At 41.9% G+C, this 22,982-nt stretch overlaps 1 protein-coding gene across 1 annotated transcript in view; it reads right to left on the reverse strand.

The window, feature by feature from the left end:
* Positions 1–872: 872 nt before the first annotated feature.
* Positions 873–22,982, reverse strand: part of LOC103770574 (protein Shroom2-like) — a gene marked incomplete at its 3' end in the record, with an annotated part of 85,648 nt that continues 63,538 nt past the window's right edge. Inside the window, 5 exon segments of the mRNA XM_008937839.1 lie at positions 873–930; positions 1,087–1,190; positions 3,147–3,375; positions 3,377–5,770; positions 11,089–11,217. Of these exon segments, the coding sequence (XP_008936087.1) occupies positions 873–930; positions 1,087–1,190; positions 3,147–3,375; positions 3,377–5,770; positions 11,089–11,217 (2,914 nt within the window).

The following is a 22,982-nucleotide window of genomic DNA, read 5'->3' on the forward strand; positions in this document are numbered from 1 at the left end:
GCGCCTGCGCAGCTCTCGCCCTCCTGGGCTACTCGCTCGGAAACCGCCACACTAAGTACAAAGGGCTACAAAGAGTTCAAGAAATAGCAGATGGTCCCTTCGGCTGGGCCATAAGCAATGCACAACACAGCCGCATAAACCCACAAATAAATACAATTTTTTTATGAGCTTTTACGGTCACTCCTACAGGACATTTGCTACAGTTTGTAATTTTCTCTCTGCTTGAAAGACTAATAGCACACAGAGAACTGAGGAAAGCCCCTAGAAACTCTCTCTCTTACACGTGTTTCCTCTGATGCAAAACCAGAAGCTATCAAGCCCAGTCCAGCAGTGTGTGCACAATCCCAGCTCAGCTGCCTCATGCCACTTCAGCGGCCCCAGTAACAGCGACCACTGAAATCACTACTCTCATTACAACCTGAGGGCCAGAGGAGGGCACACCCCTGCACACTAGACAATTAAGGATTATAACTGCATTGTCAATACAGTCATACTTTTGAAATGGGTCTGAAAATGGCATAGAATTTAATTAAAACATGGATTAAGAGAGAAAATTTGAGCTGTTCAAATGGGGAAACAGCTTTTGGTGGCTTCTGCTCATGTGCTGCATTCTGTAAAAGCACAACTAGAGAAAAGTCCAATTCACAGCACTGCTGTGCTCCAGTAGCATGCTGTCTTTGCCAAGGATAATACTGGAAAACTCTTTCGGGAAACCTCAAGCATTCCCTTCCCATCCCCACCCTCTCCCCCCATCAAAAACCTGTAACTGATAAATGAAAAATATCTGAATCGTTTCATGCACACCAATAAGAACCATCTGGCTCTGAACAAACTGTAAAACACTCAACACTTGACAATTTCTTCATGCTCACCCTAGAGCCCCCAAAAATTTCAGTCCCAACATTAATTCTGTCATGCATGGTGAAGTACCTGGAGAGCAGGAGGGAAATTAGGGAAAAAGGCATTGCAAAAACTATGAAATCGTCACAACAAAACTTCCAGTTTGGGTCAGAAGAAGAAAAAAACCATCAGATCAGAGAGATTTAATAAGAAATCTCTTAAAGCCAGAGATTAAGAAATGCTTACCTCACAGTGCAGTTCCTTTCATCCAGATCATTAACATTAGATAAAATACGCTCCCCGTCTTCCTTTATATCCTCTGCTTGCCTCCTTACTTCAACTGAGACTTCCTAAAAGTGGTTTACAGCACAAGTAAGACACCAAGTCAAGTCATCATGTTTCAGACTCCTGAAAAATCTATCATTATGGAACCTCTTATTTGTGGCTTTGCTCTGTTTGAATATACATGAAGTCAACAGCATAGCACGTCTTAAGCTTGTTTGGTTTTAAGTGGTACAGTTTGCGATGTGACCTCTTGTGCAGCACCACTGACGCGGCTGGGCTCGAGTCACTGCTCCATTTTGCTGATCTACAGAGGAGCTTAACATTTATATAATATATTCCTGACTGCCATTGGGCAAAAACAAACAAACAAAAAAAAGTGTGGCAGAGGAGTTACAGAAGAGTTGCTCACATTTTCGAAGAGGCAAGTACGCACCAGCTGGCGAGTCCCTGAGCGCGTACTTCGGCTTCCCAGTCAAACACACAACATTGCTGTTCCAGAACTCTATTATCTCCCTATCTTCAAACAACCACACCCAGAGCACAGCTTTGCATTACAAACACTGAGCCTACAGGGAATTTAATTGTGCATTAGCACTGGAATCATCTGAACCATATATGCGAATCAACATCTTTATTTACTTCACTCTGTTGCAAGCATCTTCAATGCACTTATCACCATATTTTCCAGGTGCCTAAACAGGTGTCTGCTTTTTGCCCCAGGAGGCCTATACTGAACTTAAAGGCTCTGACTAATAAACCAGAAATGCATACATGGAACAGATTATATGATGATCTTTCTGCTGGGTAGGCAATTATTTAATAATCTACTTAATTTAATTTTCAAAATAACTTCCAGGTAAGTATTTCCAGTGCTTGGAATCTCTACCCTTGTAAATTATCCATGTAGTTATGTCTACACATAGAGTTCAAAAATAACTTTCGGAAAACTTGAAGCCACAAAAAACTTAGAGTCCATAACTTTTAGAGATCAATATATTTTGTTTCTTTTTGATCTATTTTCATTCTACTCCCCATATACACACACACACAGAAGTGCTGTGTGGATGTGTATCTACGTATGCCAGCAACGTTTTTATCAAAAGGGGAAAAAAAAGAAAAAATTATCATAAAACTGCATTGCCTAAGTTCTTTTCTTGCATAAGGCAAAGTTCAACACAGGTTGAACACACTATGACTCCTTACACATATCAGGCAATCTTGCAGCAGCTTGAATGACACCTTTTAAACAGAGAACTTAAGAGACTTGGTTTCTCTGTTTACTTCCCCTGCCACCTGCCAACCATTCCCTGGCCCTGCTCAGTTAAAAATTAACCTAATATTTACTTGCAGGCTGAACAGATATTGGGCATCTCTCTAAGGAATAAAGTTATGCATCTTAAATCATGAAAACCGACATACAATAAAACACTAACCAGCTTCATTTGCTGCTGTCATGTAGCTTTAACATTAAGCTGCATATTTTTAATCTCTAAACTTTATTAGGCAGAAGTTTTGTCTTATGTAGCTTTTGTATCAAGCCAGTTTAGAAGATGAAATCCATGGAAAATGACATCACTACCAAAATTGGACAAAAGTAAATACTATTTCCCTGTGGAACATAGTAACAGAGAAGTGAAAGCCTGAAAACGGAGAAGGCAGCCACACCAATGAAGAAGCAACTCTGGGTGACGATTGCTTTGATCCTCCTATACCCCCTGCTGTAAGAAAGAGGATATTATCAAATCAAACAGGTTGTTTGCTTCCATCAGGCTACAACACACATGAAATTACTGGATCAAATTCCTCTTTGCTACACTCAGTTTCTGTGCAATACAAACTTTGATCTTCCCAATTTTGCTGAGAAGAGCTACTGATAATGATTATTCCCTTACTGTCAGAAGGCAGACACATCGTGTTCCTAAACTGGAATTTTTCACAAAAATTCTCTCTTTCCCCCTCTACCATTCCACTGCCCCCCCACCTCAGGCAATTTAAAGGATAATGCAAAAAAATACTTGTACCTGTTTGTAGAAGTCAGTAGAAGGGGATGATCTAGACCTCTCGTGGATGTACTGGGTTTTCTCAAGCTGTTCGTGGGCTGCATCCAGGATGTTATCAGCAGAATGGTACCTTCCTGAGCTCCTTGCTTCCGCCGGCTTCCGCTGCTCCTTCCACGACGCCTGATACTCCGCAAAGGTCCCCAGGCGCTGCGGCTGCTCCGATTTCACAGCCCCATCAGCGACCCTATTCATTCTCCTTTGAAGTATGTGTAGCTTCAAGTCCAATAGAGGCTGCCCGACCTCTTCTCTCATACCACGACTCCTCTCCCTCTTGCCCACTGTGAGCTTTCCTATCTGGCCTCTCAGGCTGTCCCTCAGCTAGACTGTGGGGAGCTGGTTTCTGTGCCAATTTCCTATATGCAGGCTTACTTGTTTCTTCAAAAAATTTCCACCTGTCTGCAAATGAGCCAAGGGCTTCTTCAGATGTATTTGGATGGCCATGAGCACGGCACTCATTCTCTGACATCCCCACCTCATTAATCTTCTCCGGTTCTGAGTAAGACTTCAGTTTTTGCTCTGTTGTGAACCTCTTCCGGGCTCCAATGCGAGAAACGTGATGAGTGCCACTCCCTGTCGGGTTCGGTTTAGCTTGTGTAGCCTCGAGGAATCCAGACACGTCTTCAGAAACCAAAGCCAATAATGAAGAGTTGTAACTACCAGCTTTCTGCTCAGGTGACCTGGGGAGATATTCAGCAGGGCTGGGCTCCAAGTCCCGCCGTTTGAAGGACGTCGCCCTGAGAACCCTGGCCTGTGCTTCTTTGAGGTGATCTTTGTAGGTGCTGGTAAAGTTAGTGTCCGGGGAGATGGTGACGTTTTCTGCTGGATCTGGCTTCCAGGTCTCACTGCACTCCTCCGTTTCAGATGATGCTACTAACGTAGCAGTGCTTCTACTTTTCTGCAGCTTTGCTCTTCTCATTTGGATCTCGTTTCTTAGGGTTGTTGCAAAACGATCGCTCCTTCGTGCCTGTTTAGACAAGTGAGTGTCAAACGGGGCCTGTCGCTCCGTTACCGCACCTGGGCTGCTCTCTGACTGCTTTTTCCCTTCCTGAGCTAAAGAGTGCAACATTGGGGTCTTCTGAGGAGAAATCTTGCTACTTTCATCTTTCCCCCACCTGGAATCTTTCTGAGCAGATCTGTTTTCAGTGGCAAGGACATAGCCCTTTACATACTCCTGTTGACCGTACCTAGCTTCGCTTTCCTCAGAGCTGCTCTCAAAGTTTTTCTTTTGTCCGGACTTTTCAGTGTGACTGGGTTTTTTAGCTTCTTCTACTACAGCACACCTAGCAGCCTCTCTGTCCACAGGGTGATGACTGCTGTTCTCACACCCTTTCAGTGAAGATTCGACACATTGTTGAGGTAGATAGTATTTTGGTTTTTGGACCGTTGCGACTACTGCAGGACTTTCGTGAGGTACAAGTGACTCATCAGTCCCCACTGTGGGTTTCCAGCTGTCGTCCTTGAGTTGCAGTGGCTTTGAGCTTTCCTGAGCAGGCTGTTTTGCTGTCACGCAATAATAGCGACTCTGTCCAGTGCTGTCCACCTTCTGTTCAGCAGCACTGTTCAAAGAAGTGTTGAGCAGACTGGCTTGGTTTGGACTGTAGCCATGAAAATGATCTGTAGGTAACTCCTGAATGCTGCTAGAGGACAGGTAATGTTGCTGATCCTTAGATGCAGCTAAGATCCTTGCATTGTGAAAAAAAGTGCTTTCATCGCTGTACTGCTGCTGGTGGTGGTAGCTGTAGGTGGGCTGTGCAAACCGTATATCAGTGCTGGACAAGGACGACTGCAGCTTGTTCCCAGGTCCTGCATTACTACTGTACCTTTCACCAGTCGAATTAAAATTGTGCTCTGCAGTGAGATCAGGTTTCTGACTCAAGCTGCTGACCCTCCTGTCGCACACTCTGGAGGGCCGCTGCTGCTGCTCCACGGTTTCCAAGTTCCAGTCACTCCTGGGCTGAGATCGGTTCAGGGCTGTAAAGTGCTGCGTGCTGGCACCCTCCGAGTACACAGGGCCATGGGCTTTCTCGTGGCCTTTGGTAGCAGCAAAGCTGTCACTACGAAGAGGTGGAGGGGGAGGGGGAGGAGATGAAGACTTTTTCTTATCAGGAACATACCAGACAGGTCCGAAACTGGATCTTCCAGAGCTAGCGAGTTTGCTATCATGATGTTCCTCTATTCTAGGACTTCTGTTGTTCTCATATTGGACGGAAGCTGGCAAATACCCTGGTTTGTCCTCTATTCCACTGTTGTCATTCAAGAACTGGCCAGACTTGTTTCCATGCTTAGCAGTCTCCCAGTGGCCTACTTTGTACAGCATGTTCTCCATTGAAGAAGTGTCTGCATTGGATAGCGTGTGGTCAGGGGTGCTAGAACTCGTGGAGAAAGACCCGTAGGCTGAATCCCGCTTACTTTGGCTCCCGAGATGATCAATGCTACTATTAGACCTCGCAGATGAGAGTCTTCCATACTGGGCTACTTGTGGAGTGTGGTCCCAGCTGTCCATACTTCCCAAAGAGCTGAATTGGTCAGAAGTGCGATGTAGACTTGACTGATCCCATGAGTTGGAGAGGTCATGAGAAGAACAACTATGGCAGGAAACAAACAAAAAGCCCCAATATAAACATACCAGTCAAAAAATGCCACAATGTATTTACTAATACATAGCCACCAATTCTAGTAACATTAGGATCCATCTGCATAGCATGTCCTACTCAGGACAAACAATCAAATAAAATTGGAAGTTTGAACACAAAGTTAGGGCTTTATCTTTCTACTACTGCCACTGATTCAAAGCTTCAAACCTTAATAACTAATCCAACTTCCCTTTGTAAGTTTACCAGTAAGTAATACACATTTATGTCCCAGAATTCTCTCCCCCTCTGCAAATTGTTCATTTTGCTGACTTGACTTTTAGGCAAATTTAGTTTGAGCTCCATTAGTTCCCTCTTTAACAGGACAAACATCAACTTATTTTTCAACTTATTTTCCAGCCACCATGATTCTTCCAGTTATTGAAGTCATGTACTTCCCTGATCATCTTTTGTAATCTCACTCTGACCTTTGTCAGCCAATTAATTTATTCCCTTGTCCTCGTTTATCCAAATCTGCCCATTTATTTAATATTTTCCTTTCTAAATGGAGATTCACTACAAATATTTGCCTCAAATGCCACCATTTTGGTTCTGAGCCTCCACATGCACTGTACCAATGTGATTTCAAACTATGTTCAGGTTGACACCCTGTCCCACTATTGGCTTTGAGCTGGAACAGAGTTATTTGCTTTCTAGTAGCTGGTACAGTGCCGCGTTTTGGATTTAGTGTGAGAATACACACCCTCACAACAAAGTCATTCAGCTCCACTCAGTTCCACAACACTGACAGGAAAATAACAGGAGATGCCACAGCAATGTAAGCTCTTCATGGCCAAAAATGGACTTCTGACCTTCCTTCAAGAATCCTTACAGCCACCAGTTCCTCCCTGTCTCTCTTTCCTCTATAGAAACATCATCTTTGACAAGGTACTTTCTTTGAATCATTGCCTAGGACACTATTTCAAAATCTTTCTGCTTCTGTTGTTTTTCTACCCAATTAATTTTGTTCCGTTTTCTTTCTTTTCTATCTTTCACAGCACCCACCTCCTGTCAATCCAACACACTGATGCTGAGACGATAGTCTTTCCACTTATTCTCATCACATCTCCCCGTTTGAACTTCACTGGCGGCCCCTCCTGCTTTTATATACCAAATTCAAATTTGTGCTTTTGCATGCAAAGCCCCTTGGTAGAAATCCCAGCATCATTCCACTTCCCTGTCGCTATAATTATATGAAGCACCTATCAAAATTTATGCAGTAAAGAAACCTGTGAAAGCCAGCAATGAAATTAAATTTGTCCACAGGAATAATAGAAAAAATGGTAACAGATCCTTTTTTTTTATGTCAAAAATATTGCAAAGGTGAACTCAACAGTTCTTTGGAATTCATTATTAACATGAGAATTGCTTTTTTTCCTCCCTCTATTACTATAGCCTTTGTAGCCTTTTCATACAACATGGTCAAGAGCAATTTCTATGAAATAAGGTATACTTTGTGCTTATTTTCTAAAAGCATTGGATTAACAAGATACACTAGCACTGGCCTCATCTTTGTGTGTTTTTTGTTCTTTCATTTCCTGCATTTTAAAACACCTTGCTGAACACTTAAAAAGGTCTTAATTGTCATCTTAGGCAGGTACTGTGGTTAACATAAAAAGTGTCTTGGTCATTACTAGGATCTCCTTTGTTAATGAAGAATGTAAACCAGATATTGCTATGAACTGCTGGTATTTTTCCCCTCTCTTCAGCACTGGGGAGATACTTGGCGTCAACAAAAATATCTACGACGCTTGCCCAGGAAAGCCTCAATTTACATTTGCAAGTCTCACGTAGATCTGCTGGTCTCCAACGTGAAGCAGGTATCATCAGCACAAGAGGTCAAAGCCGTGACAGAAAATGCCTAGTGAAAATGTGGCAGATGCAGCAAAAGCTTGAAAGGAAGGTCAGGAAAGTTTCTGGTGGTGTGTTACTGTGAAGCATGGCCTCCTGTGGTCCCTAACTGCAGGGCAATCCTCCCATCAAGAGTCTAAAAGCCATTGCTCTGCTTGAGCCTGGCATCCCAAGATACTCTTCTCTCAATGGATTTTTTAGAGGGTATTTGCAAAAGCACTTACACCCAAGCACTGCTGGTAAAGTCCAGCAATAATCTACAAACACCATCCTTGGCCACTTTGGCCAATAAGCACCCCCTGCAACTGTGGGGCATGAGTTTCTGCTTTCCGTGGGGCCCTCCCAGAAATGACATCATCTCAGCAAATCAGACCACATTCAGAGCACATCGAAGTACAGACCAAATGTACCTGACCCTAACTGCACCAGAAACAGCCTTCTCAAAGCATACTTGTCTCCCAATCAGACCTGTAAGGCCAGAACGAGGTAGAAGAGGTTGGTGGCTTCAACTGTACACCAAGTGGCACAAAAAAAAAAATATTATAAGGTCCTTTATTACAGCATAGCCTACTGGCAGAAAATGTAAGGTCTAAACTTCCAGCAACTTAAGATAGTTCATACCCATGCCTCCCAGAGGATATGAAGGCACTCAGCCTTCATCTGCAGTGGTCTAGGAAAAATGTCTGCATCCAGGTTGTCAAGGTACAACTTCTGTGAAGAAGACAGAAGATTCACAGAGGGAAACTAAGGAACCAAATACTTTAAGGTCTAACTCTCTAGGCTTGCATGAGTGGCACCTATACCTGGCCTAGTGCTCCCAAGAGAGCTTACAGTTTTTGAACTGAAGTCACGTGATAAAAAAACAAATATAGTGGTGGATGTGAAGCAATGGAGTCCAGAACTACCCTCTCTCCTATCTATACTGGTACCTTGTTTTCTAGCATGTATGTCTTCCTCCAGCTTCATGTACCTTCTCCAAGTCCAAATTCACAATGGCAAACCCCCGCACCCCACCCCAAAATCAAATTAGCATCTACCTAGGTAGCAAGGGCAATTTTCTGAGGGTTGTTTTGTCCATCTGCGCCACATCCCCAGAACACACAAAACCCACATATATCCTCCTTGGAAGAGAGCAAAAGAATCTCTCCTCCTGATTGAACTCTCTATGCTTTACAAGTGATTTAGTTTTCACACTCAGAGTGAATACAGGCAGGCACATTCAGAAGAGATTTTGGCATCTGAATACCAGTCTCAGATGCTTAGCTCAGGGAAGGACAAGAAATTCCAGAAATAGCCCAAGGATGAGTTCCTTGGGCTACAAATACCCCCTCCTAGGGCTACTACTGTTATCTGCTTGCACACTGCTGCTTCCAGCTACTGATTGCTGCACCTCCCATTCAGCCTGGTGCTCGATTTAAAGTGCACAGTGCCCCTCTGTTTGTGAACTGTGCTTCTGGGAGCAGGGAACCTCTGAAAGCACTCACTTTCTGATTTTACAGACAATAAGCCCAAAGGACCCTCCCTCTGCAGCTGGGATCCTCAAAACACCCAAATCCTTGGGCTAGCACTCTGGGAATGCTGGGCCTCCAGCAGTACAGCCCGAAGTTGGCTCTGACACTGGAACTGTCCTGGGCAACAGAGAGCAGGACTGACAGGTCTCCCAGATACACCCTCTTCTGAGTGGGCAGCACAGGCAGACAAGGGGTTCAATGTCTCAGTGCCCTGGGAACCCTGGTATTAGACTGTGCTAAAGCCACTACATCTTTCAGCGGTGTCCAAGAACGCAGAACTTGCCCTTTTATTAATACTGATGTCTACCAGCAGTTGCTGCTATTCCTGACATGTGTGGGGACAGGATTGCTCTATTCCCCTCCCACTTTTCCTTTACACCCACAATTTTCTGTCCAAAGTTCATTTGAAACTGGCTTTGAAGCAAATTAATAACTTTTCCCCCTTTATTAAATATTGTGATTTCCCCAGCTACTATAAAATTCTACTTTGAGACATGTGCCCTCTAATATTTCACTTTCACAACGTACAAGGACAACCATCAGGAACATGTACTGATTTATAGCTCTGTGAGAAGACACAGTAAAGCAAAAGTAGAAATACTCTTCAGGCAGCACTGCAACCAGGAACTCTAGAGAAATCATGTAATTCTGTTGCTATGTACAAGTAATTTCATTGTTTTCACATTTATAAATCTAATTTAGCCCATCTACCTGAAATTTAAATACAAACTCTTTAAATCAGTGTAAACCAGCAGCAATTGTTATTGAGGATTTGAGAGATATAATGTGCTAAAATTTCTGCTAATGAAACATTGCAAAATGTATTTTAAAAGCCTTTCTGTTTAAGTATAACATTCATACTTTACTCAAGGTCAGAGAGCAAATTATTTTAAAAGCAGCAGGGAGGTTCTAAAGAAAATACACTATGTAAAAATGATTGTAAAAACATGAAAAATCAAATAACACCTTAAAATACATATGTTTTTCTGTTTCAACAGCCATGATGAATTAACATCAAGAGAAATGACAGAGAATGTACAGCAGGAAGTATAGAAAACACAAGCCTACTTTCCAAACTGGGATTATGTACCAGACTAATTTGCCTTAACACTCAGTGTTACTATGGCCCAACAAGGACTGAAAGGACAAAAGCAGCAAAAGAAAAAAACTCAAAACGAACTGTTGTGAAAATGCTGAAGAATGTCACCTATGAGCAGGAAACAAGAACCTATAACCAGACACAAACAGGATTTACCTAAAAGTTGAAAGTTTCACAGCTTACATTGCACAAGTGCCAGCCTTTCTCCCCTAGTGCCAAATGAGACCTACCAAATATTGAGGTGCTTTAAACAGAGACTGAAAATCATTGGTGTTACTACCTCAGTGGACAAGCAAGAGCACAGCTGTAGGGAAGATCAGGTTACAGGAAGGTAGTTTAAATAATAAAACCAGGAATATCTTAAAGTCCACCAGGAAAATATGCTGCACCCTCCCTTTTGGAAAGGGCTTTTTAATAGTCTGAAGCAGTATTTTTCAGTTTCTTCTCCCTTCACTATTTCACTTAAAGTATATCAATTCTGATGGTTTCTTTTTGCTTATAAATGTTTAGAATTTTACCAGTGGACACCGAAAGGAAATGCAGAGCAAGAAACATCACCTTTTGCCTGTCTTTAAAGTCCATTTCTTACCTTTCAATCACACGTAAACATCGCATACCGTTTCTGAAATCCACTCATGCAAACGCCCAGGTTCCCGTGCTCCCCCTTCACGCAGGGAAAGGCCAGGCCATCCTACAGGCGTGTAGCACGGCGACGCTGCGCTCCCCGATCTACAGAGCAGTCAACGCCAGGAGCTACGTTACCCCTGTGCTGCTGCCGGAGCTCGGCCTGGGTAACTTCAGCAGAGACTCACCTTGCATGGTAGCGCGAGTGCCAGGAAACGCAGGCATTGGCCGGGGGAAGGTGTGACGTGGCCGTCTCGGGCTGACTTTCTGTAAATTTGGTTGCGTGCCAGGAGTGAGGCCTGCAGGCGAGGTCATGCCTTCTAAAAACGAGAGAGGTAGAGCATACTAGTTTAATGCAAACAGTTCAGTAATGTGACACACAGTAAAAAAAAAGTCTACCAGGGCAGTTGTCAAACGCTACACGGACAGGACTGAGGTAAAATGACTAAGTGACAGCAAGTGAGATGACTTCCCACATGCATGCCTGTTTTGAAAGGACACCAGCATTCCTTTAAGTGCTTGAGATGCGGTGAAACATCAATAGTCCCTAAGGTTTGTGCTTGGGGGTTTTGGGGCTGGATCTTTTTTGTTTGTTTGTTGGTTTTCGTTTGGGGTTGTTTTGCTGTTGTTGGATTTTATTTTACAATTTTGTTTGTTTGTTCGTTTTGAAGGGTGAGACGGTTTTTATGAGGGGCAGAGACAAGCAAACACATTTTAAAGCACCTGACACATGTCCAGAGCTTTAACAGTTAAAGCTAATACTGAGACTTATGACTCCTACAATGCGACAACAGCACAGTAGGGCTTTGGCAAGTTTCTACTGCAGGCACGTGCTTATGGGAGGAGGGACTAAGAGATAACGACAGGAGGGAATAAAGCCATGTACACTGTCTCATACAAGTTAGTAAGTGATATAACTAAAAGTTTTAACTCCAGTTCTGCTTCAGCTTTCAAAAGGTTTGGCACCCGAGGTATGCAGGGGTTGTTTTTAAAGAACACGTCTCAAAAGCAGTTCAGCAATTCATTTAAGACCCCAAATATCTACATGGATATCACCTCCAAACATACATGCTCATGTCACTGAAGAGATCTCTTCTAAGAAGTGCAACAAAAGTTGTTAGAGCTCAGAACTTCGTAAACCTTTCTGCAAAGCTGCTTTATGCTCTCTGGCCCTTCCTTCTGTTCAGGTATTAGTAACAACAGCTTGCACTTCCCTCCAAGGACTTGCTGCTTGTAACACCTCTTGGCACTCAAGAAATAAGTGCTCTCCTTTTTCCCCAGTGTTAAATAAGCTTTCTGGGTGGAATTCAGCAGCTTCTGTCTCAGTAAGCAAATGCCAACTATGGGCCATTGGTGTAGACCCTCTCTGTCAGTCACCCAGAAATTAAGCAGGACCTTCTTGAAAGTAATTCACCCTATCCTTCTTTTTGGTTCATCCTGGAGGAAGTATAATTTAAAATTTAGACAACATATAAGGCCAGACAGATCCCATCCTTCCAAATCAGTCTGAAACAGAGGCCTATAGGACCTTAGATTTTGAGTGGTTTTTTTTTTTTTTTTCTGGTTGGTTGGTTTTGTTTTGTTTTTTATGCTTTTACGTGTTTATGAAGTTATTACTGCAAGGTTAAGGAATTTGTCTGTGTTACAAAATTTGCTAAACTGAGAACGTGTTCCCTAGTTTCAACTTGAATTCTAAACGCAGTTCTATGGGGTTTTTTATTCATTCTTCTTTTCTATGAATTGAGTTATCACACAGCCACTGGATTTATAGAAGAAAACTAAAGCTCATTATAAACCCAGTATCTTCAAAACAGGTCAGATTTCAGTACCTGGCTTTTTGCATCACATTCAGGAAGATTTGATGAATTCAATCATGAATTGCCTTTCCAAACTCTGGATTACAAAAGAAGAATAACAATTCTGCAGGGAAGCTGTAATTTCACTACGAAGTGTAGCATTATTACTGTCACTAAAAAAAGAAGTAAATGTTTCCATAAACAAAAGCCTACTCTTTCCAGTATGTCAACAGAGAAAACAGTTAAGCAGAGCATCACTATATTCTTCTTTCTTGGTATAATATGAAATTCAGAGAGTGGAGAAACCAAAATATTCTTAGTGCAAACAAGTGCAAAAGATCCTGCTCAGCCCTGAGATGATGGGCTCCAGACAGTCCCTGCATACTCCAAGAGCTCCAAGCCTGTGTTCAGGTACGGAAAAAAAATTGTTCCACTGTTCAGCTGTGCAGAACATGAACAGTTTTTTCCCCTGCAGCTCACCTCTAACAGTACTGACACCAGCTCAGTGAACCCCAAGTACCTATTTAGGTAAATTCAATAGACCTCCTAGGCATGAATTCAGCAAAAACATTATCTATTATGAGACAATTACTATTCTATGTTGCATCTCTAAGGAAACACAAGACTATAAATCTAGCACAACACAAGCACTGTTTGGAGCATAAGGAAATGCAGGTTGGGAAGAGGGCTTCTGCAACGGTTTGCTATGGGCTGGGCAAAAGGTAGGAGGAATCCAATCACTGGGAAGGAACAGGAGGGATGCACTTGTAAAGTCAGTACCATACCTCATGGAACTTCTCAAGATCTTCATAAGATAGTTTCTTGCTACATGAACATCATTTTCAGATGGCATTTTCTGTGCTACCACATCCACCACCACTTTCATCTTCCTGAGCAGCCAAGCAAGGGGAGGAACAGACTGGACTGAGTTTTGACATGAGGTAAGTCAAGTGGACAAGAACTTACAAGTTCTGTTTCATTTTTTTGTATTTGTGGAAATATGTATTTTTGAGATGCCTTTTTTTTTTTTCTTTTTTTTTGGTAGAGGTCATAGTGTGAATGGCCTAATAATACTGGTGGAATACCTAGAAGGTGGAATCACATGGATACCTTGAAATCCACAATGTGACTAAAAATTAATTTATTCTGAATAGTCAACAACACTTTCTGCCACATTCTCACCGTTTATTTACATTTACTACGTCCTGCACTTCAAGAAACACATTTTTTCTAATAAGTGGAGCACAGCATGAATACTGATTACAGAACCAGCACAAATGGATAGAACGACTGGAAAGAAATGGTTAAAAGACACAAAGGAGGAATATTTTGCAGGCAACTAAAGATGCTGGAAGCTGAGCATTCATATTCTAATGTAATACCTCCGCATTAATTCTGAGTGACAGAATGAGATCATCCAAACCTACAACCCAGAAAACCTCTAGCATTAATGGAAGCATTGATAAAAGCATTTCACTGAGAGTGTCTTTCTACCAGTGCTTTTACAAAAGCTGCTGGAAGTAAAATGCTGATAAGTGTCACAGATAAGATAAAAAGAGAAAAAAACCCAACAATTTCTACTGACTATAAGCAATCTGTTAGATAGTGGTCTCAATGACATGCACATGCAAATACTTTAGCAAAAAAACAAGCCTTCCAATCAATTTTTTTAAAAAATCTGTCCTTTTACATTTTCTTCTTGGAAGTCATTAAGAAAGACATTCTGAATTTCACAGGCTATAGAGTGAAGGGATACTGCTTTAGACTGCTGCAGCAATACTGAAGAGGCTGACTGGATGGGGGTAGGGAGAAGAGAAAAAATACACTTTCTTGATCAAGAGAGAAAAACAAACTGGACAAGCAGATTTATCTGTAAATAACAGAAGTCAGAAAATATCTTGAAAAGTAAACAGGAATGCTAGTGAGGCATTTGAACCAGGACTGCCCAGCCACTTCCCTTTTTAAAGCCCATCTTCTCTTATTTCATGTACTCAACTTGCCTGAAGTTTACCAATCCATACAATTACTTTTCACCTGAAATCTAAACAATTCTTCAAAATGCCTGAGCTTCTCGGGGCGGGGGGGAGGTAACTCCACCAAAAGCCCCCCACCTCCGGTACAGGCAGCACACAACCCACAGGCAGCCACAGGAGGAGAGCCTCACACCTCCGCGCAACCGCGCTACCCCAGCGGCCCGGGAACCACGCTCCTCCCCACGAAGACATCTGCTGCTTCTTATTACTATTTCTCACACTAATCCACCCGTCCTCAGGCTATTCAAGTGGCACACTGTGCTGTGACCTCAAAACATCACACGGGAATACCTTTTTTTCTGGTGGCTGCTGCTCTCTGACACTGCAGAACTGACACTGGAACAGGTTGCCCAGGAAGCTGCAGATGCCCCATCCCTGGATGTGTTCAGAGCCAGGTTGGATGGGGCTTTGAGGTCTAGTGGAAGGTGTCCCTGCCCACTGCAGGGCTATTGGAACTATATGATCTTTAAGGTCCCTTCCAAACCAAACCATTCTGTGATTCTAAATCAGCAGCCAGCATTTATAGTCAGGGTTCCCTATAGCACATCTAACCAGAAGTAGGCATCTGATTCCAGTCCTTGCAAATGCAAAGCTTCCTACTGCTCATCTGTCTCAGCTGCACCAGGAAATAAAACCTGGGTTTAGACAGGAAATCCCAATATTTCTAAGTTAAAAGGAAAGAGTTCTGAGTCAGAACTGAGCTGTACCTACAAAAAAACTTACACACTGTCAGCACTCATTCTCCAAGGTAGAACTGTTGTTGTAGTGATAGTAAAGATTCTTTAGAAAAAAAATACATTCTGCTTTCAGTCACGTTGGTTTCTACAGGACATTTTTGTTGGCAAAGCTGCCGACCACTGTTTCACAGTACAGTCCACTTGTTCAAAGGTACAACTTCCCTGCAAACCTGAATTTTGGAACCAGCCAGGAGTTAAGCTGGACAGCAGCTATGAAAACAGAAGTCTCCCTCCATTTATAGAATCACAGAAGCATTTAGGTTGGAAAATACCTTTAGAATCATTGAGTCCAACCATATCCACCAAAGTACAACTCAAGACTTTTCAGCAGTGAAGTGTCTCTCCAGCACTTTGTTTTTAAAATGGCCCAAGTTTTCATTTTTATAGTTGTAGCAGGAGGTTCAAACTACTTGCAGTTATTTTAAACCTTGTGCATAATTAGGAATTTGTCCCGATTCCAGAGTAAGGTAGATGAATACATCTTGTAGGCAGGCTACACAACAGGCTACAGTGGTCTTCTGGGCAGGCCACAAGACTGCCCTGCCTGCATGCCACAAATGCAAGGCTGAAGAAATGCAGAAAGGCTGCAGACCTGAGATAAAAGGGAAACCTACACATGCTTAAAGGTCAAATTCTCAAACAAGAAGAGCACTCAGACGTTTGCACGTACCGAACGTTACCTCTCACCAGGTGCCTTCGGATTGTGTCAAAGCTAAATAAACCAAACTGTGATGCAGTTGTATGTCCTCTGAAAAAAAAAAAATCCTCTCATGCATCATTAAAGGCATCCAGTTACAGCATTGTCCTGCAACAGCCATGCAAGTTCAGTACAAGGAGTTTGGATCCCCTCGGCAAGACACTCTTCCATTGTTTTTCAGTCCACATACGGAAAATTTTGAGAATTTGTAGTGACAGCACGAGTGTCCTTCTTTGTCCCCTTATAAGTCCCAAATGGCTTCACAGTTTCCAGCTTTCTCACCTCACCTCCTTTAAAATAACACTAGGCCAAACATACCAACACTTCACAAACTTATTTTTTATCAATTTGTATGTACAGGGAGAAAAAAAGTCCTTCCAAGCCACTTTTTTTTTTTTTTTCTTTTCTGCAGGTCACCAATCTCGTGCTCAGTGGATTAAAATACACTAGAAAACCAACCTGATGTAATCAAATGGGTACCCCAAAAGACACTGTAAACAAACTACTAATTTTTTTTTTTATTATTCCAAAAATAGTTGAATGTATTTTTCCCTGCAGACTATGAAGACTTCACCCAACTGCCTAAGCTGAGAGTTCATGATTAGGACAAGATTTTTTTTTTTTCTAAAAGGAACAAAGAATAAAATCGCTACCTGAACAAGTCTAATACTTTTTTGAATGAACATTTATTTGGTCAAAATGTATTCCTTTCTTTCTTCTTACCCTCCCTCAAACAGACAAACAACATTCCTTTCTATAAGAGTACTGAAAGGAGTCATTGCACTCCACAAAGACATTAGGTGTTTTCCTCTCCCAGGCAACTATATTCACAGAATTTAAATTGCTTTATGTTATGTTGGTCACCACTGACACATCTATCTGCTTGGGTAATACAGAAATGAAGTAGTTAAAATTTGGCAAAAGACTATGGTCCACCGGCAAAAATGATATAAGGAATTTGAAACAGCTTCTTGCGTCATACTGAGTTATCCTCATCTAGTCTAAAGCAGTTGTTATCAATTGCATAAAGAAGCTTTAGTTTAAGTGCAATACAATCCCCTCATCCTTTCCCCTTGCCATCTTCAGTGTTGTCCTGCCTCCCCAGGTACCTGTCTTTGGATGTAACAAAACCAGGCAAAAGGTAAAAGTGGTATTAAAAGGATGACACAGAGTATCTAAAACTTGAAAACTTTTCTGGAACACTGTTATTCTTCCACTTTATTTCTTCCTCATTTTTTTGAAAATGGAGAAAGGAGGTGGCATACATGTACAAAAGAAATGAGAAGGAAGAAAAACCCACAGAAAGCCTCCTGAAAATTTTCATGAAAAAATTCCATATTAAAGGATCCTCCCTCAAATTAAAAAACTCCCACAATGAGTTTTGAAGTAACCGTTCACTATCTGTCTTGTAACAAATATGTATGATTGAAAAAAAGTTTTATATATATATATATACACACACATGTATCCATCTGACATGTATATACACACACATACATACACATATATGTGCAAAGTCAGGTTTTAGGCTTTACAAAGTACGCCGACAACTCCTCTGTACAGCTTGATAGTTTTGCACTTCAACCACTGGTCTTTGGTTTTCCTAATATACCAAAGCCTTGCTAAAACCTGACCCACTTTTGAACCACTTTGTTGCCTTCCTGCAAGACTGTCCTGCTGCCTTTCACTCAGATTCAGCCCTGGATGCCCCAGGTCCCCTCTGTCCTGAGGCTAGGCAGCAGCCATTTACATCTGCCAGCATCCACACTGCCTGCCCAGGAGGGCCTTAAAAGCCCTCTCAAAGATGGACAGGAAATTTGGGCTTTCTTTGGGTGAGCCACACAGTGACTGCATAAACCCCTCTCAAAAGCCAACAATCAGAGGGCCTTCCTAGCTGAGAGAGAAACATCAGGTCTTGAAATCTTAAGTTAACTGTGTGGAGACATCACACCCTCCCTTCTATAGAGATTACACTCAAATTTAAAAACTCTGTTCATGGCAACCAATAAAACTGAATAACCACTGGCAAATATCGTCACAGTAAGCATTTCAAGGCAATACTTTTTACATCTACAGATCTATAATAGGCTTTAGAAGAACAACATACACCATCTCTTCCCTCATACTTACTCTCTGAATACAAAAAATGCCCCAATGGAACTTTGTTCGGGATGAAAGTTTGTTGAAGATTATTATATTAGGTATCTGCTGAAGATTAAATGGAAATGTTTTCACGTCATAATTGATCAGATGTTGCTTATATAAGATTTAAAAAACTAGCATGCCATCTCAGTAGCCTAGGAAAGTGAATTTAAAGGTGAAGCTCTTACTGTCAGAAATTGTTACTGTTAGTTTGCCAGCAGGACCTTGTTTTCCAAAATAAGCACAGGAAGTCTAACATGCACAAATTCAAATCAGTACTGGCAGCACCCGGGCGTGCCAGGGTTTTTGTTTCAAGACTCTGCCTCTCTCCCTGAACAGCAGCACACGCCCTATCTGTCGGTCAGGATCACCTCGCACTGCATATTAGCATCTATTCTTTTGGGAAAATCCCCCGTGACATATTTCACTGGAATAGGATGAACCAATGATAAAAACTAATCAGCTTGGTCTATGAAAACACTCTGACCTCAGACAGCTGAGCCCCGCTGCCTACATCCCTTTGGCCAGTGACAGCTGGATTAGCTACAGGCTAAAAAACACATTCAAGGCTGGGCACTTAACATGCACAGGCACAAAGTGCAGAAGATGAACAGCTGAGAGAGAGAAGAGCTGGTAGTCTTAAACAACACTGAAACTTAGGTATGGAAATTAATAATAAAGAGTAAATTTTCAGGCAAAGAAAAAAGTCATTAGCAGCCTTGTCATCCTAAGACAAATCTACAGATGCCCTTGAGTACTCAACTGTTTTCAAAGTTTAAATGGTTTTGGTAAGCAGAAAAAAATTAAATTAAAATTGGGCTCCTAATCAACTTTGTGAAAACCTTTAACTTATCAAACAGTAACTACTATCCTTTCTGGTTCAAATGTATTGAAAATAGATTATTGTTGAAGAAAATTGTGTCTCAATTAAGGACAGCTGTTAACAACTACATAACCATGAAGCAACGAAGTCGCCTGGTCTAACACCAGTCCACCCAATTCCTAATGCCTAGCAATTACAGAAGCTCCTTGCAACAAGTTTTTTGTATCCTCCCCTTTTCTGTATCAGCAGCTCTTTGCTCTGCTCAATCATCTCCCTGGATAGAATCACCAGCACAATTCCCCCTGGAGCACCATTCACTGCCTCTGTCTTTGCATCCTTTCCTCCCTCCAGCTCCTGTTCCATACTTGTTTGGAGTTGGCTGTTCCCACCCCTCCCTCTCTAAGGACAGAGCAAGCTCACACTCCTTTTGCAGGTTGGATCCTATACAGTCTTTTCCCACCTGTGTCTTCACGTTGGCAGCCAGACAGGCTTTTTTGTGGATCTACTGTAGTGTCAGAAGGAAAGCTGCAATGATAGAAGATGGTACTGCAGTCACTTAGTAATCAGGTTAAAACATGTCAGAAAACCTGAATATGTATTAAATGCAGTGTATTAGGCTAGTTAATTATACTAGAGATAGAAGACCTCTCATCAATGGCTGGTAAGAAATATTTAATGGTTTACATAAACTGCTTTCAACATCTGTTTAGTTTAGGGACAATCTGCAGGCCTGAATTCAAATTAGGGCATGTGACCTGAGCCTTCCAAAACCTACAATAGTATGCCCAAAGGGGAAAAACCCAAAACACATGTTAAAAAAACAAAACAAAACAAAACAAAACAAAAAAAAAAAAAAAACAAAAAAACAAAAAAAACACCATGCGGGGAAGATTAACTGACTTTCAACATGAAGAAAACACAGGAAGACAAGTATCTGCCTTTTGTTCCATCAGAATCCACAGGACGTTTCAGAAGTACATAGACAAGATCACCAAATAAAATACACTTCTCAAAAAGAAATCTCTGATTCTCTCAGCCCCCTCTGCTCCAGTCCACCCAACCCTAGTTTACTCCTGACATACCCTATGCTGGCAGCTGAGCCTTCTCCAGCATGTAGACCTTAAAAGCAGGATCTTGAGCTTTGTAAAAACCCTGCTCTCAACACCTCTGGATCACAATACCATAACTATACATTTCCATGCATGAAAATTAAATGTAGTACCTGTCTTTCCTTAAGGCAGGAATTGTTTAAGCAGCTTCTGAAAGATGGAAACTATGTTAACACGGAGAGGATGCAGCACTACCAACCCCTAATAACAAACCATCTTATTCCCAATCTAAAGCTGGTGCGAACTGGCCACAAACACCTTCCATTTTCTTCAAGGGATGATTACTATCCTCTCTTGTCCAGTGTGAAGCTGTAATATCAAGATCACCACCACCACTCTAAAAAGGAGGTATGCACATCCTGACATCATAAGACCAACAGTGCTATACCAGGGACAACTCAGCTTCCTGTTTCTTGAATTTCTGCATCAGTATTCCAAGTCAACCCTCCAACTATTTCTACATCAAAGCAACAGTCAAATTCTGGCTTTCTCATTTCCTAAAAGTTTTTTGAGTGCTGTATCACATTTTTTTCCTCAAATACAGCAGCAGAAATTACTTGGGTTCAGCAAGACCTAAGAGAACAAATACTGAAATCACAGGACTGCTAAGGGAATTCATACAGAATAATAAAATTGTGGCCCACATTAGACTTTCTTACCCAAAAGCCTTTTCTAAACCTCTGTTGAAACTGTGCTGGTAGTGGTGGCATAGAAACACAGAGCATAATGCAATCTCAACAATACATTCTGTAGCAAGATTGTTCACAAAAAGGAAAGGCTAAAGCAGATGCAGGTATGTAATGAAATAAATTTTTAGAATAATACTCCAGGTCTCCTTTACCAATGATATAGTCCTTTCCAGTCAGAAAAAAAAAAACACTGGAATATGAAGCAGAACCAAATCAACAGGCACACATGAAGCCTTTTTGCTTATCTGTTGGAGAGCTTGCACTTGATAAGTGTTCAAATATCACTTCTCAGTCTATTCTCACAACACCTTGGCTTCTCAAGTAATCTTCCAAATAAACACTGGCCAGGTCACACAGCACTCAAGACCCACTTATTCCATCTTAGCCATAACTGAGACAACAGATCAGTGCAATGCAATTACAAAAAAATTACAATATTTTCCCACATTAAAAAAAAAACTGAATAAGCTTTCTATGCAGAAATGTTCCCTTGAGGCATCTTGGTCTCAGAAGGACAACAGAGATATGAAAACAAAAATAAATAAATAAAAAAACCCCCAACACACACCAAAACAAACCTCTTCTTCTCAGGAAGCCCCTCCTGGACTACACACAACAGTATGTAAAAATTTATAGTGTTTCCATTGAATGCAACGTTTGTAGATAGCTATGCAGCTGTAAATTACTCCATGATATATGGCACTATTTTTAAAATGGATTTTTATTGTCATAATAACTATTTTCAGATTAAAACAGACATTAGTGTTTTGGCACACTACAGAGCTCATAATTTGGGCATCAAATCTCAGCTGCCTTAACGTGTTGGAAGCCCAAGGCACAAAGTGGATACAGTTGCACAATCATCATCTCAGGTAACCTCTCCCTCCCTACCTCCCAGGGGCAGCTCAAGTTTCAGTTAGAGAAGCTAATTGTTCAATTCCAAGTTATATCCCCTTCTTAATCTCCCACTGATGACTGCATTGGTACAATTTGAAACACTTACACATCCATCTACAATTTCTCAACTAGAAACTGGCAGATATTTTCCTGCAACTTCTTGGAGCATGAGCTCCTCTCCCCCTATGCTTGCAGGGCCTAATCTCTCCAACAGTTTGTGTAGAGATTCTTCACTGAATCAGAGGACATCTGCAAAGGCAGGTATAATGTTGTCACTGCCATCAAGAAGAGCTCCCACCAGCTTGAGGGACTGCAGATTTGTGCCTTACTTTGAGAAAAAGAGAAAGTTGCCTCTGTCCCTAGAGTGTAGATGGGGCTGCAGTGAGCCAAGCAAAAGAAGATGGCTCCTCTGATGAGGACCCTCTATGTCCTGCTTCACCTCCTGACATTTTATTATGCCATAAACAAAGACAGACCTCAACTTCAATCCTCCCTGCTACAAGACAGTGCTGATGAGGACAGAGTGCTTAAGCAAGACTAGGATCCAGCTGATGGTCACAGAAGCAAGAATGGGTAAGAATGACCTTTCTCCCCCTGCATCGTCTCTCTTACAGGTCAGTACCTGGGTCATCCAGAGACAGCAATACTCCTCCTCTTATTGCAAAGGGACCAGCAGCTGTGCCTGGAGAAGATGGGTCCCTTTGCTCTCTGCACACAGTACTGTACCTACAGGATACTCGGACTTGTCTCTGTCTCCAGCCCTGCCCAAACTTTCTTCATCACACGCACAGAGAAACAGAGGCCCTTCCGCAGAACGGGTGGGCTTAGCAGGAGGTAAAAACTACTGTAAATCGTGGAGGATGACGCAGGTTCCGTTCCTTTAAAATGGAGCTGAGAAATTGGATGAAAAAGAGGAAATCCAACAGCCACATAAAAAATCCTTTACTGCAGCATAGCACGGGGAAAACCAAAGCTGTTTGAAGGTGTGTCTTTCTCTGACCTTTTTTGGGTGTAGGTGGTAATGACATGAGTGGCTGTAGCTGAACAGTGTGAGCACGTACGAGGTGGTCGCTGGGAGTTTCTTTGCGATGGTTGCTCTGGAAATGTCAGTCTGGTTTGAAAGCCAAGCAAATCGTGTCCATTCCTGATCCTCCAGCTC

This window comes from Merops nubicus, unplaced genomic scaffold, assembly GCF_000691845.1.
Source record: "Merops nubicus isolate BGI_N331 unplaced genomic scaffold, ASM69184v1 scaffold10633, whole genome shotgun sequence".
Lineage (NCBI taxonomy): Eukaryota > Metazoa > Chordata > Aves > Coraciiformes > Meropidae > Merops > Merops nubicus.